Source organism: Neophocaena asiaeorientalis, unplaced genomic scaffold (assembly GCF_003031525.2).
Source record: "Neophocaena asiaeorientalis asiaeorientalis breed wild unplaced genomic scaffold, Neophocaena_asiaeorientalis_V1.1 scaffold46, whole genome shotgun sequence".
Classification (NCBI taxonomy): Eukaryota; Metazoa; Chordata; class Mammalia; order Artiodactyla; family Phocoenidae; genus Neophocaena; species Neophocaena asiaeorientalis.
The window spans coordinates 8,556,116-8,570,262 of NW_020175393.1; the positions used below are offsets into that span (position 1 = coordinate 8,556,116).

At 55.8% G+C, this 14,147-nt stretch overlaps 2 protein-coding genes across 6 annotated transcripts in view; one reads left to right on the top strand and one right to left on the bottom strand.

The window, feature by feature from the left end:
* Positions 1-222: 222 nt before the first annotated feature.
* On the bottom strand, positions 223-7,257 carry FRS3 (fibroblast growth factor receptor substrate 3). The gene is made up of 6 exons (XM_024766187.1): positions 7,162-7,257; positions 6,049-6,137; positions 4,965-5,151; positions 2,807-2,968; positions 1,818-1,975; positions 223-1,534 (listed from the first exon to the last, which is right to left on the bottom strand). The coding sequence occupies exons 2-6, from the start codon at positions 6,112-6,114 to the stop codon at positions 620-622; spliced, it is 1,488 nt and encodes a 495-aa protein (XP_024621955.1). The 5' UTR covers positions 6,115-6,137; positions 7,162-7,257; the 3' UTR covers positions 223-619.
* A 1,570-nt stretch (positions 7,258-8,827) lies between these two features.
* The window catches only part of PRICKLE4 (prickle planar cell polarity protein 4), a 5,945-nt gene continuing 625 nt past the window's right edge, over positions 8,828-14,147 (top strand). The window contains exons 1-6 of one of the 5 annotated variants that reach the window (XM_024766144.1): positions 8,828-9,231; positions 11,116-11,262; positions 11,679-11,879; positions 12,578-12,715; positions 13,009-13,212; positions 13,789-13,993. In XM_024766144.1, the coding sequence (XP_024621912.1) occupies positions 11,128-11,262; positions 11,679-11,879; positions 12,578-12,715; positions 13,009-13,212; positions 13,789-13,993 (883 nt within the window). In that variant the 5' untranslated portion in view covers positions 8,828-9,231; positions 11,116-11,127. Of the gene's footprint in view, positions 9,232-10,207; positions 11,263-11,678; positions 11,880-12,577; positions 12,716-13,008; positions 13,213-13,788; positions 13,994-14,147 lie in introns of those variants that run through there. The other 4 variants (XM_024766141.1, XM_024766143.1, XM_024766140.1 and 1 more) reach the window with 4 other exon arrangements.

Consider the following 14,147-nt stretch of genomic DNA (forward strand, 5'->3'; position numbering starts at 1 on the left):
CTGTCCTGTCACCTTACTTTGACAGAGCAGCCACCCCTGGCAACTTTCAGTCTGGGCCGCAGCTTCTCAGAGGAGAAAAAGAAATGGCCATGACTTGTCACAAAAACCACAGTCACCCCAAATTTCCCAGAGTGAAACCCCTACCTCTGTTAGGCCTCCCTGACTCCCACACCAGCACCATGCCAGGAAAGACTCCCTAAGAATTCGACATCATCCACCAAGTCAGAATTTAAAAATAATTATATTAATAATAAATATGTTAAATTACATTTAAAACAATAAATAGAAAAATAAACTGATAAATAAAATCAACAGGTACAAAATGTTTCCAAATTTCAACCAAAAAAACACACAGACGACAGACGAGACAGATGACATAACGAGAGGGTGCGAAACGCAATCACGGGGCCCTTCACAGTTTACGTCGTGGCTCCCTCCTCACCTGGTCACCCTCTTCTGTCCCCCCGACTCGTAGAGGAGACCGGGAGACTCAGTGGCTGATACCTTTGGGGACTCCGGCCAGTGCAGGCCCTTCTGCGAAGCAACCCCAACCCCGGGCGTGCGGGTTCGGAGCACAGGAGCAGGAGGCGGAGGCTGCCAGGCGGGTGGAGGGACGTCCCTACAGAGGCAGGTCGGTGCTGTTGTGCCGGGTTTTCCTGGCGGTGCCATCGTCGCGGGGCAGAGCCCTCTGCAGGTTGGACATGGCCACTGTCTTTTTGAGGTCAATCACAGCATAGGAGTCTGAGCTGCGGGCAGGGTGCGTGGTGGGCACAGGGGCTCGGGGGGCTGAGGGGTTCTGGGACCCCTTGGGGCGGTCTCCACCCCAGCCCTTCAGCTCCACCTGGATGTAGTTGAGCTGCCTGGGGGGCTCGGGGCCCGGCCTGCGGAAATCAAAGTTGAAGACCCTCGCGGAGCCTCGGTGGCGGGTCAGCGGCACAGGAAAGCTGCCGTGGCTGCGGAGGGCAGCCCGGGTGCTGGTGGGCTTCTGCAGTGGGGTCTCGTCCTCCTCGCCTTCAGGGAAGCCGTTGGAGGAGGGTGTAAGCCCGTCCCTCGAGTCTCCGTCATCCCCGGCCTCCTCCCCCAGCTGCTGGGCCTGGCTCTCCCACACGGGGGGCAGGGAGGGCAGGTTCTCGTAGTGCAGCAGCGCGGCCCGGCGCTGGGCGAGGCCATTCCAGCCCGGCTCCTCCGGGCTCAGTCTCCAGCCTGCCCCCAGCCGCAGCCCCCCACTGACGTTCTCGTAGGTGCACTTGGGCCGGGCTGGGCACTCGGAAGGGCCCCCGTTGTTATTGTCGTGGTGGAGCGGGTGATGCAGGCTGGGGCAGAGGCCTTGGCACTTGGTCATGTGCCGCCGAGCCGGGGTGGGGCCCAACACGAACTTCACTTGGCCCGGCTGCAGGAACACCTGCGGGTCCCGCTGTTCGGGGCCACAGGCCTGCGGGGCAAGGGGCGCCCGGCCCTCAGGCAGGGGCTGCAGGCAGTGCCGGCTCCTGCGGCGCTCATCCTCACTGGCTGGCGTGTTGACGTAGGTGTGGGACTGGGGGGAAAGAGTCCAAGAGCAGGAGGGTCCGAGGGCAGAGAGGAAGGAGAGAACAGGGGACAGGGTGAGAGAAGAGAAGCACAGGGAGAAGGAGCTGCAGCCTCCTCCTCTTCCTTGTCCTCCTAGCCTTCCAGGGAAGCTGCCTCCCTTTCTCGGGACAGGAAGGGACTCTATCAACTTTCTTCCCTCTCGTGATCCTCACTGGGAGGAGGTGCCATATTTCCCGATGCCCCACCCCCACCCAGACCCACAGGAAGACGCCGGGCAGACACTTGCTCACCTGCTCATCGGGAGCAATGAGGGCATGGGTGGACTCCTCCCCAAACGAGGGGTGTTGCAGGCTGCTTGTCGAGGGGCGCCGGGGCACTGAGAATCGCAGACCCTCTCCCGGGCAGCCAGGGAAGCCATTGGAGAAGCTGGAGACGGTGTAGCCTAGAGCTGGGCACACGGGAGACAAGGGGGTCCTTAAACCACCTGGCAACTACCTGCAACCGTGTGTGTGGCATCCCGGGACTCCTCCAAGTGGAGGGGAGACACTCCCAAGGCCCCCAGGGGGTCAGCCCCGCTGAACTGGCAGTCCCCCCTTATCTTCACCTTGTATCTGTTCTCCAAACCCTGCCCTTTCCCTCACAGCTCCGCTTGAACCCCACTTCCCCATCACAGCCTTATCTGAAACACTTAAGGTACACCTTGTCGTCACTGGACCGACCCTTCACCTCATTCCAGCTCTGCCACTGAGCTCCAGGGAAGCCCCTCGAAATCGAGGACTGTGTTCCTATTTCTTCTGTCCCCCACGGGCCAGCCGATGGAGTGCCAGACACGGAGCAGGTGCTCAGTGTGATTCAGTGAATGAACAAGCAGAAATTGTGGGAACCTCTCCAGACAGCTGTGGGCAGAGATGCCTGCATAAGCCATCAGGAAAGGTATACGCGTATGATCCAGTAGCCAGGAGGAAGGAAGCAAAACAGCTCCAGACTGCCGTTTCCATGGAAACCCAATGTCTTCCTGTCTGTTCCCCGACCATCCATCAATACAAGGCCCTGGACTCCCCAGCCTCCGCTTGAGTCACCTGACTGGCCCAGGCCAGGACTTATCCATCCCTAGGAGTCGTCGGATGATGGATGGCGGTCCTGGAAGCCTGGCTCACCCAGCCATCCCCTCGCCTGCCTGCCTGACTCATGCCTACAAGACTGGTGCTTCCTGGGGCTACGCTTGTGCGTGCGTGTGCGTGTGCACTGGGGTGCTGAGGCGGTGGGGGGGTCTCCTCACCACTGGGAGGCTGGGGGGCCCGAGGGAGGTCGAGCTCAGCCGGGTGGCTGTTGCGGGTGATGATGACTGGCTCTTCCATCACATTGATGCTGTTGCACTGCATCAGATCCTGGAGGAGATTGAAGATTTCCTCGGCCCGGGAACACTTAAATGCAAATATCCCTGAAGAAGGAGAGGAAGAAATGAGGCTCCTCTGACCCTGTGTCCTAAAGGGAAGGACTAGAGAGGCTGAACAGATGCACAGAGCTCAAGACAAGTCCCTGACCTCCAGTCCCAGGCCTGCAGAGGGGTGGGAGAGGCCCTCACACTGAGCATTCTCCCCAGCACCCTCCAAAGTCTAAGAGCCACAGGAGGAGCTGGCCCCAGGCCCCCGCGGCCCACCCTAACACACTCTATCCATTACCACCATCTTAAGATCTAATACTTCAGCTACATTCCTCCGAGGTTAAATCCTTTTCATAAGGATGTGTGTGCGCCAGGGTGAAGGGAAGCGAAGTAAAAAATCAAAGCGGAAGGGACAGTGTCAGATGAGTGGCCATTCCACCTCACACGCCGCCCCTTACTCCCCAGAAAAATGAGCTCCGCCAGGGCGCCAGCCCTCAGCTCTGTGCCCAACAGCCTCTAAGCTCTTTGAGGGTGGGAGGGCCTATCCTGTTCACTGCTTATTCACTGCATACTTAGTCCAGTGCCAGGCCAGAGAGTGACTGTCTACAGTGTATAGGCCCCTGGCCTTATGGAGCTTGAAGTCTGGTGCAGAAAGGAAGGATGGGCTGACTAGCTAAAGGACAAATATGGCAAGGCAACCACGTGGCTCCTCCACGCAGCCAGCCTTACAGCCCCTCAAACTCTAAGGCAGCAACTCACGGTCCTGCCACAGCAGGACTGGGCTGAGCACACATGACTCCGGGGATCCAAAGATGCTCTTGGGGTGTTGGGCCGGCCTGGGATTCTGCACTCCCCCTGTGTAACAGTGGGACCCAAGACTCAGGGGAAGCCACTTGGGATGTACATGGGCATGTTCCAAACAAGGCAAACTAGGTTGGGGTATGAGGTCTGCAGGAATGGGATGAGAAGGATAGAAAGGAGGGGAAGAAATAGGGCTATTCTTTCCTCATTCTGTTCTATTTATTATAGCTCATTCCAAGATATGTCAAGAGCTTAGAAAAGGTTAGGAAAGCCTGGAGTTTTAGAAGAACGCTGTGTCGGGGCCTAGGGAGCTCTTCTGGGATCTCCAGTGTGGGTTAATCACCACCGGGGGCAGAGAGGCCCCTTCCTCCCCTCTCTCTGCTCAGCCAGCGTTAACTGCTTCTGCCTCATGAGTTCCAAAGGTAAGGTGCACAGAGGGGAGGGCTCCCCCAGCCAGTACAACCGCAGAAACACACTGTTGTGTTGGTGGCCTCATCAGAGGAGCTTTGCTCATTCCATCCCTGCAGTCACACCTCCGCACTGCATTGAACACAATCCCTTGTGGCATTCCTTCTAGCAGAGCTTAGGCCTGTGTCCTCAGGGAAGGCCCAGACCATGTGACCCCTTCAAAGAGCCCTGGCTGGCCCCGGCCTTGACTTCATGGAGCAGCCCACCCCTCCCTGACCTCTGGCTTCAGGGAGAAAGGGGAAGAAGGCAGAATACATCACACTGCACCACCCACAGGGGACAGGAGACAAAGATTAACCTCTTGAGGGTTACTCTGTATACCACGGACCTCCCCAAATCTATCATTCCCACGCCACACAGCCCCAAGGCAGCCAGAGCTCTTGCCTGACCTTTCATTATACACAGGAACCAGGGTATATGACTTGGGGCTCAGTTTGTTCCTACTTAGGGGGCAAGAGGGACCCTGAAACTAGAGTAAGAGAGGGAGGAGGAATCGCTTGCTTTCCCAGGTCTGGGAGCACTGGCTCCTTCCCATGGGCTGTGCAACAAATGACCTCACAGAGCCACCCAGGCCGGAGTTGTTGCAATGATCGAAGAGAAAAAGCACTGGCCTGGGAGTCCACTTAGTTCTGTGTGCTCTTGGCCACGACCCTTCCCTTCTCTGGGCAACACCTGCCAAGTGGACAGACTTCCCCACTGTCCCTCAAGCTACGACTTCCAGCCCCAATACCTGTCCCAGGCGCACAAGCCCCCATCCCAGCGTGAGGCAGGGGCTGGTACTCACCCTGGCCAGTCTGACACCGGCGGCCACTCTCAAAAGAGAAGAGGTTGGAGTCGTAGCCATAGCGCCGCAGGCAGAGGTAAGGCCAGCGGACAGCCTCGCGCCGATGCAGGTGCAGCACCAGCTCGCTCTGAGTCAGCTCCATCACTCCGGAGCCCAGCTCCACCCCCTCATCATCCACATTCGTCACCTGGCAGGGGCAGGGGACAGAAGGGTTAATGGGTGAGTCCAACAAGCGTGTCCAGGTCCGTGAGCCACTGGGAATGCCACACGATTACCGGGACACGGATGAAGCAGTGCCACTGACCCACTACAGTTCCCTAGGCCTTAGTTTTGTCATCTGGGCAGTGAGGGGAGGGGTGGCTAGTCGACCCCCAAGGTCAGATGGTTAGACGTGCAAAGTTAGATGACCCCAAATGGTCCAGATGTTAATGGGAGAAGTGGGAGAAGAGGTTCTATTGTAAGTTCAAAATCTTAAGACCCTGGGAGAGTCAAACCCAAGCAGAACAAATATAAAGGCCTCCACCACCTCCCCAACCGCAGGACCTTGCTGAGGGCTCCCTCTTCTGGTGAGCAGGAGAAACCTGGGCCTCAAGATGCCGGGGTGAGGAGGGTGCGCCCCCTACAGGGAGGTGGAAGGAGCAAGGCGGGGGTGCACACAGGTCCACTGGGCCCCGCCTCAGCTTCCCAAAGCAAACAGCAAACACTAACACTGTGCTTAACACGTGTTAAGCACTGTTTGAAATACTTGACACATGTTAATTCACAAATACAGACTTTTGTTGTTTTCTCCGAAAAGTTATAATGTAAAGTTACAAAGATACACTGACAGGAGTGAACATTCTGAAAGCACAGTCTCTGCTACTCTATTGCAGCATTTCTCCATTCTTAGGAATACCAAGAGCCACAAAAAAGGCAGTGGCCTGAGCCCGTTCTCCTTGGTACTGCTCAGAGGTCCTGAGCTTGCGAAGCCCACAACCTCAGCCAGTCATTTCACCTTCTCTAGGGAGGCTGAGGCAACTCGACAGCGCGGGCCGAGCCCAGGAGGCCGTGCTGGGAATGTGGGAGAGGAGGGGGCTGTGGGTACCTTGAACTTGCTGGGGTGGTTGTCTGGGATGCTGTCTCTGTTCAGGCAGCTGCAGCAGCTCCCCATGGTGTCAGAGCAGCCGGCCCGCCCTAGGGAAAAACACAAGGGACGGGAAGGTCATCGAGGTCAGCTCCCAAAAGCCCTGCTCTGGGGAACTCTGGCCGAATCACCTCGTTTTGATCACCTACTCTGTCTAAGACTCACAGTCCCTCCCTCAAGGAATTCACGTTCTCAATCCAGGGCCAGACACACACTGGATAAACATTAATTCAAGTTAGGACGTGTTAAGGATTAATGCTGATGGGGGGATGGAGAGAGCTTCTTAGGGGCAACTTTTGATCTGGACCTTGAGAAGTATGTAGGATTCTGACTGATGTAATGATAGGGAAGGGCAGCCTGGGCAGCAGGAAAAGCATGGTTAAAAGTAGGGACCCAGATGAAGTGACCTGCATCAGGAGTTGGGTGCCAGCCCAGTGCCCTCCTCCAGATTCAGTGAAGAAACTGTAGTTGGGAGTCCCAGACACTTTGGCCTGGACCTTTCTCCTTGTTCCTCCTTTTCCACTTCACTCCTCCCACATCATCCAAATCCTCTCTTTTCTTTCCTCACCACCATCCCAACATCCACCTCAAATTTATCTTTTTGATGTTCTCTTCAAATGAGATGTTACGTTATGGTCAAGAGATACACTCAGAAGACTGAACATTTAAAACAGAGCACTACTTTGATAACCTTGAGTTGGTATTTCTTCATTAAAAAAAGAAACGCTTGGTTTGCTCCCCTTTGTCCAAAGGGGAGAACAGAGGCCTTAATATCTGGATTGTTCCTCAAGGATTATGGCACTCGAATTAGAGGTCACAACAGTTGGGCCTGTGCCTAGGATGGAGGTGATACCACCAGGCTACAGTGACCTAAGGGAGCAAGCAAACACATGGGCCGATTCCCAACCAGAAATTATGGGTTTGCAACTTTCTGCAAGAAATGAATCAGCAGGATTAGATATCCTTCTAGAACTCCTGCTGAAAGTGTAAAGCCTTGAGCAATGCTGACTTGCACCCTCTACTCCTCTCAACTTGGAAAACTCCAGAAAAGTGGCTCCTATACGCAGCTCTCACCTCACCCAGGCCATCGGGGAGCTGACCATGGGAGGGGCATGGGGAAGGACCCCCACTTTATTCCCCCTGTTCTTGGTGGGGTGTCATGGCAAGCAGTCTGCAGAGAAGTCACCTGGATCTCCCTGGGACACACCTGGGGCTCACCTAGCATAGGAGACAGAGACCACAGGTTAGTGGAAACCTTCCATTCTCACCCCCAATTGTTAATGAAACTGACTTGCCGTCAGTCCATCCCACCTGGATATCTGTTCCAGCCCTAATGGGATAGAAACACCAATGAAGGAAGTGAGATCAAGAGCAAAGGGACCACAAATTCTAAGCCCCATAGGCCCTGAGAGGGACAGACTCCCCTTGCATCAGTGACTTTGAAGTCTGAGGCAGCCCAGGACATTTTAAGTCACCTCTAGACCCCACCTGAATCCTGTTAAAACCGATACCAAGATCACCACCTTACCTTTGCTGAGAACTTGAACTCTACAGAGAGCTTTCTCAAAAGGACACTAAGATGTATTAGAAAGAGCAATGGCTTAAGATTCAGGAAACCAGTAGTCTTTTTTATTGTTACAAAGTATCTGGGAGAGTCTGCCAAGTAGATTCTCCATCACCACCCCCAACTCCCACCCCAAGGCCTTAGTTTTGAAGGGAAACATCTGTCAACTGTGGAACTTCTAGCTCCAATAACCTTTAGAGGTAAGTTTGTAGGACAAACATAGCTAAATCAACATTTTCCTCCTCTAGGACAAGCTCCTTCAATCTCACACGTGGAAGCTTGATAGATTTTCTGTTCTCCAAACTCTGAAAGGCCTAAAAGTTAACATAAATGCTAACAATCAATCAAAATTTCAGTAATCTGAGCCCTAGATGGACGAGTCGACAAGCCAGTACCCTGGAGATCCTTGAAATCCCACCCTCCTGCTCTGGAAAAACAACGTCATTTCCCAGGGCCCCTGGTGCTCTGCATCCTTGGACACTTCCCAGGTAAAAGGACCCCTACCCTCTTGGTCTGGCTTACTCTCTGGAAGGGGGCAGCAGGATGAGGAAGGTATGCACAGCCTAAAGGCAGACAGCTGGGTAAATACTGGGGCTTGAGCCACCAACAGGGAGTCTGGGGGTGAAGCCAAGAACTACAGGGTGCAAGATGGGGGAGGGCGCTGCACCTTTTCCTGTCCCCTTCACTTCTCTTTAAGATACCAGGACATATCACGACAGCCCAATGAGGGGGGTTACATCGGGTGGGAGGAGGAGGGGTCGCTGGTCTGAGACAGGTGTGGATTGGGGGTGGGAGTTTGAGGTTATAGGGACTCAAAACGTATGAGAGGGATCAGGGAAATGTGGACAAATTTTTTGGACTTGAGCACGGTGCAAGGAGAATGGGGGGCATGAAGACTCAGAGGAATTTCAGGGCGGTGGAAGCATTTGGGGGCATCCAGGAGAGAATGGTGCTCTGTGAGCGTATCAGGGGAATTTGCAGGAGTGAGGGGTTCTGAGGGCTCCAGGACACATGAAGGTGTGTCCGGGGGTGGGGGTGGGGTGGTTCTGGGGGCTTAGAGACAGATTTACGGGGCCAGGAGACCAGAAGGAAGGTCTGGGGGGACCTAAGGGCTCCGAAAGGCGTTCTGTTCCGCGAGTGCTTGAGGACCCGGCAGAACGATGGCTCCCGAGGGTCTGCTCCGCGCCCGCCGAGACGCGGTCCCAGTGCTAAGCCCATGGGCACGGAGGCAGTGGAACCTGCACACTTTCCGCCCGAGATCCCTCAAATGCTTTTCTTCAGTCGGCAGCTCTAGGCCCCGCCCCCCGTCCGGCTCTACCAGCCCCGGAGGGGCTGGCAGGGCCCGCGGGGGGCGTGGGAGCGGAAGGCGCGCTCCCGGGGCGGGCAGAGGCGGGTATCGAGACCCGAGAGTGGGGGAACTGGGTGAAGGGCCTGACGGCAGGGTCTGTCCAGAACTGCCCGGACAACAGCACGCAGCGAGGGTGAGACCCCGGCGGAGTTCCTTCCCTTCCCCTAAACTCCCAGCAGCCAGACTGGGAACCCCAGGTGACTCGGGAACCACACCGCTTCCCGTTTCGGAGGTGGGCCCCACATGCCCAAGAAAAAACCGGGGATCTGTCGAGAGGGCACTTGGCGGGACCAGACACTTCTCTTCTCCTTCCTCTCACTGTCCCGGGAAACCTTCCATCCCTTACACCCTCCCCCTCCCCCGCCACTTCCCAATCCCTAGACTCTGCCCTTCAGGGCAGGGGTGGGTTGGGAAGGTAGAACTCCTGAGACTGGTTACACCTGCGCGGGGGGCGGGGAGGGGGTTCAGTCTTGTCCCTTTTGTAAGGGGGGAGGGGAATTCTGGAAGGAATCCAGCACGTAAGTGGGGTCCAGTGCTAAGTGGATGTGGAGTTATGCCTCCCTGGGGGGATGAGGGTGAAGGGTGAAGACTGATTTCTGAGTGTTGTTCCTGTGTGGGCTGACTTCATGCAAACTAGAACTAATCTGGAAGAGGGGTGCAAGTTTCCTCTGGGGCCCCAGATACCCTGCTTCGATGCCCACCCCCTCCCCCAAGCATCTCTTGCCTCCTGGAGCCTCAGGGGAAGTGGCTACTCCTGGCCCTGGGTGTGAACAGCCCATCCTGGCTGCCTTCCACAGGAAACCTGATCTGAGGGACAGAACAGGAAGGAAGCAGATGGGTGTGGAGCCAGGAAGCAGGGAAGGGTGGCACAGGGCAGGGCTCCGGGCTGGGAAACACTATAATTGTCACAGTCCAAACCTTGTTCCCAGCCCCAAAGCTGGGTCTTATAGAGGCCAGGGATTTGGTGATGCCCTCCTGTGCCCAGCTGCCGTTAGAATCCAACCCAGCTCTCAAAGGCAACCTCCTCCTCTAAAGCTTCCCTTAGCCTTCTAATGTGACCTCAGGCAAGTTTAACCTGTTTGTTTCAACTGTAAAATGGGATAATAGAAACTACCTCACAGGGTTGTTGTGAAGATGGACTATATTATATAACATGCTGGAAAAGTCCCTGGCACAGGGTAAACATTCTAGAAAAGTTTACTCTGTTTTGTTTTTCTTCCTAGGGTGCTATGTATATCTGCCCAGAACCCTGGCCCCATCCTGCCTGGTTTCATCTGTGCCTTACCCAGTAGACTATGAGCTCCTTGAGGGCAGGGCCCATCCCTTTTCTACTTCAGTAGTCACCTCCTATCCCCAAGATACTGTGGCCATACCAGGGCTTGCCCAGAGGAGGGCTGAAGAGATGCACTTAGAATTATCCAATGAAGTTGCCACTAGAGATAGAAGATAGAAGCACAGGATTTTGTCTGTCCTGGAGGAGCTGATAGACTAGATGAGGAGCTGAGAGAGACACAGGGAGCAAAGAGAAACATTAGGTGCTAAATCTTGGGGCACCCACTGTACTTATTTCTGGAGCTCAGGGAAAGGAGAGTTGGTATAGGCTGGATAGGCTGAGAAGGGCCTCCCGGTGAAGTGATCCTTTCACCCAGCCCAAGCCTACAGCAGGAAAAGCAGGGAGAGGTGAGGAAGTAGGTTCACTGGGTGCTGCTGAGTGCACAGTGAGAAGTGGTGGGAGCTATGGCAGGGGAGGTGGAGAACAAGGGGCCAGTCTACCCAAGGGCTCACCAGAAAGGCAAAATGCCCTCTCCTTCCACTATAGGCCTCCTGTTTCCTCCATCCCAATCTTGGGAGACCCCCGAGTTTGAGCTTCAGAAACTCTGGAGCTGAAAGGTTTGGCCTCAAGATCTGGCTCTGCCATTTACTAGCTGTGTGACCTTGGGCAGACCATGTACGCCTTCCAAGCCTCAATTGGGCCATCTGTAAAACGGTGATAAGAATACCACCTGATTCACATAGCTGTTGGGAGGACTGAAGGAGATAACGCCCAGAAAGCATTTAGCCTGCCTAGCACACTGTCGTGGCCCAATAAATGGGAGGCGTCTTGTTTTCTGTGCAGACTTTGCCACCAATGTCACTGCTGAACTCTGGCTCGCCCCACCGAGGGGAGAGGCTGACCCCTCCGGAGCCAAATCCACCAGTCAACTCAGACAGCAATCCAGGTCACGTGCCAGAGGAGGACCCTGAGGAAACCTCTGCTCAGGTGGTAGGGGTCCTGCCCTTCCCTCTGAGACCAACATCCCCTCCATCCTTTGGACCTCTTCCCATTTCCACCAAGTGGGAGGTAGTTAGCCTTTGTGCCCAACTTCTTGCAGCCCCTTCTCTTTGCAGGAATCCTTGTCCCTACAGCCCTCTCAGGACACAGGGGTTCAACTTCTTTAAGCTTATCCACATGAATACATGAATACTCTCCTAGGGGGTCTGTGTTGTCAAAGCAGAACCTAGGGACTTTGCCCCTAAGGAGTGAAAGGGGTGATTTCAAGCATAAGAAGGAAGCTGTTTTGCAGTGTGCCCCCCCTGACCTGCCTCAATCAGACCATAAACATGGGAGTGGATCAGTTGTCCTTGTGATCTTGAAGGGGGATCCTCCAAATGGAGGGGTGTGCTTGGATGTTGTTCCAGATTGGTGAAGAGGTGGCAATGAAGAGGGAAGGAAACAAGGGGAAGGAAGGAAAAGCCGAGCTCTGCTTCTCTCCTTTTGCTGCGTTTCCTCAGGATCCTGAAGTCCTGAGCTTGGGGAACCCTGGCCTGGACACCAACCAAGCCCCCAGCTGGCCTGGACTCCGGACCCTCCTGCAGCAGCTCCCTCCGCAGGACAGCGATGTGGGTCTCCCTCTCCCCAGCTTTCCTCTCTCTTGCCTCCCTTTCTTTACTTACCATGGGAAGAAGTTTGGTCCAAAAGGCAGGGGACATGCATTTAAGGCCTAGCTTGGCCACTAATTGGGGGAAGTCATCCCCCACCCCCAGCCTGAGCTTTCACAACTACATAATGGGTGCAGTAACATCTGCTCTGCCCACCACAATGCTTAGTTGAAGAGCAAATGAGAAAATGGACATGACCAGCTTTTGAAACTGATAATGGAATGTACAAATGTAGAGAGTATGGTGGTTAAGTATTTATTGAGGGCCTCTGTGTGCCCAGTCTAAAGGCTTACAGTTCAGCTGGGGAGGCGAGGCAGGAGAATATGGAATAAATAGGGAAAATACAGTGGGAAGTGATATTAAGCTACAGCTCATTGGGAGCCAGGATCTAAATATACGGAGATGGGCTAAGTACAGTAGGGCTGTCAGGACCTGAGCGATCACCATTCCTGGGGTGGGGGGAGTGAGACGGAGGTGGACTTATGCCAGTTCTTTCCCTCCTTCCCTCTCCTCAGTACCCTTCTGTGCTGTTATCTCCTGCACCTCCCTGAGGTTTCACAACCTTCCTTTGACCCAGCAGCTAAACCTCCCCTCTCCAGCCAAACTCCAGCGTTGCCTGCTGGGGCTCTCCCGGTCACAGTGGACCTCTGTTTCTGCAGGAGCGCTATTGCCTGGCCCCTGGGGAGGAGGAGCTGGCTGAGCTGCGGCTCTTCTGTGCCCAGCGGAGGCGGGAGGCCCTGGGACAGGGGGTGGCCCGCCTAGTACCTCCCAAGTTTGAAGAATGCACCTGTGAAAAGGTATGTAGCACCCTCCCCCCAATATTCCCCTTCCTCCTCTTTGCCCTCTCACTTCTTCAGAAGGGGCTGGCTTCTGGGACTCTGGAGGGGGAAAAGGGGTTTGGGGATTGACAGTTTGGCAAAGCTTAGGAAAAAGGGAAACCAAATTTAGGGGTTCTTCGTGGAGCCTGCAGTGGAGGTGGGCTAGCCAGAATATGGGGAGAACAGTTAGGTTGAGGCTGGGATGGAAGAGCCAGGAGAGAAGGTAGGAGGGTGGTGTGGCCTCTGACCAGCGCAGCACCCGCACCCCGCAGTGCAGGGAGCGGCTGAGGCCAGGGGAGTACGGAGTGTTCACAGCTCGGGCAGGAGAGCAGCGCTGCTGGCACCGGGCTTGCTTTGCCTGCCAGGCCTGTGGCCAGGCCCTGATAAATCTCATCTACTTCTACCACGATGGGCGTCTCTACTGCGGCCGTCATCACGCAGAGCTGCTGCGGCCGCGCTGCCCGGCTTGTGACCAGGTACAGCCTCGAGGGGAGGGGCTGGAGGGGGTCTGCCCAGGGTCCAACGCGGCAGATGCAACGGGACACCTCTTCCAGTACCACGGAGTGGGGACCAGAGAACTAGGAACCAGCCTGGGAACTTTGTATTCCCTTTGCTCTGACTTGAGCTCTGGGCACCTGGGACTCGTTGCCTTTGTGCCCTCCCTCACCGCAAGCAGAGTCTCCCAAATTTTCTTGGACTGAGAGGACTTCTCCACAGCGGGAACTCTTAGACAGACGTTCATCTCAGTACGTCGGGTGCCCAGTGCTGGGCCTGCTCCTGCGAGGAACTCCCTCAATGTCCGCACAAGAGGCTGCACGGAACCCTGGGTTGGGCGTCCAGGAGACCCAGGTCGCACTTCTTCAGGCTGTGCCACCTGCTAGCTGGGGGATCCTGGCTAAGCCAATCAGCCCTCCCCGCATCCGAGAGTGGTTGAGTAGATCAAATGGGAATGTCTGTAGACGTGCTTTAGCGTCAACTGGGTATAAGGCGTGGTTACTGGATGAATGAATGAGTGAATGAATGAATGAGCCGTTCCCCTCTCCCTCTCCCAGCTGATCTTCTCCCGCCGCTGCACCGAGGCCGAGGGACGGCGCTGGCACGAGAACCACTTCTGCTGCCAGGACTGCGCCGGGCCCTTGGGCGGGGGGCGTTATGCCCTGCTGGGCGGCGGCCCCTGCTGCCCCAGCTGCTTTGAGAGACGCTATTCGGATGCCGGCTCGAGTCCGGCCCCGACAGTGGAAGGCAGGGCGTCCCCGGGTAAGGGAGGAGAAGGTGCAGATCAAAGGGGAAGGGGGCAGCGGCTTGGGCTGGGCTGAGGGGGGGTTCTCCCGGGCTGGGACCCTCGTCCCGGTCCCACGCCGTCCCGCCCCTCCAGCAGCGCCCCCGTCCCCCCCACCGCACCCCCAGACCC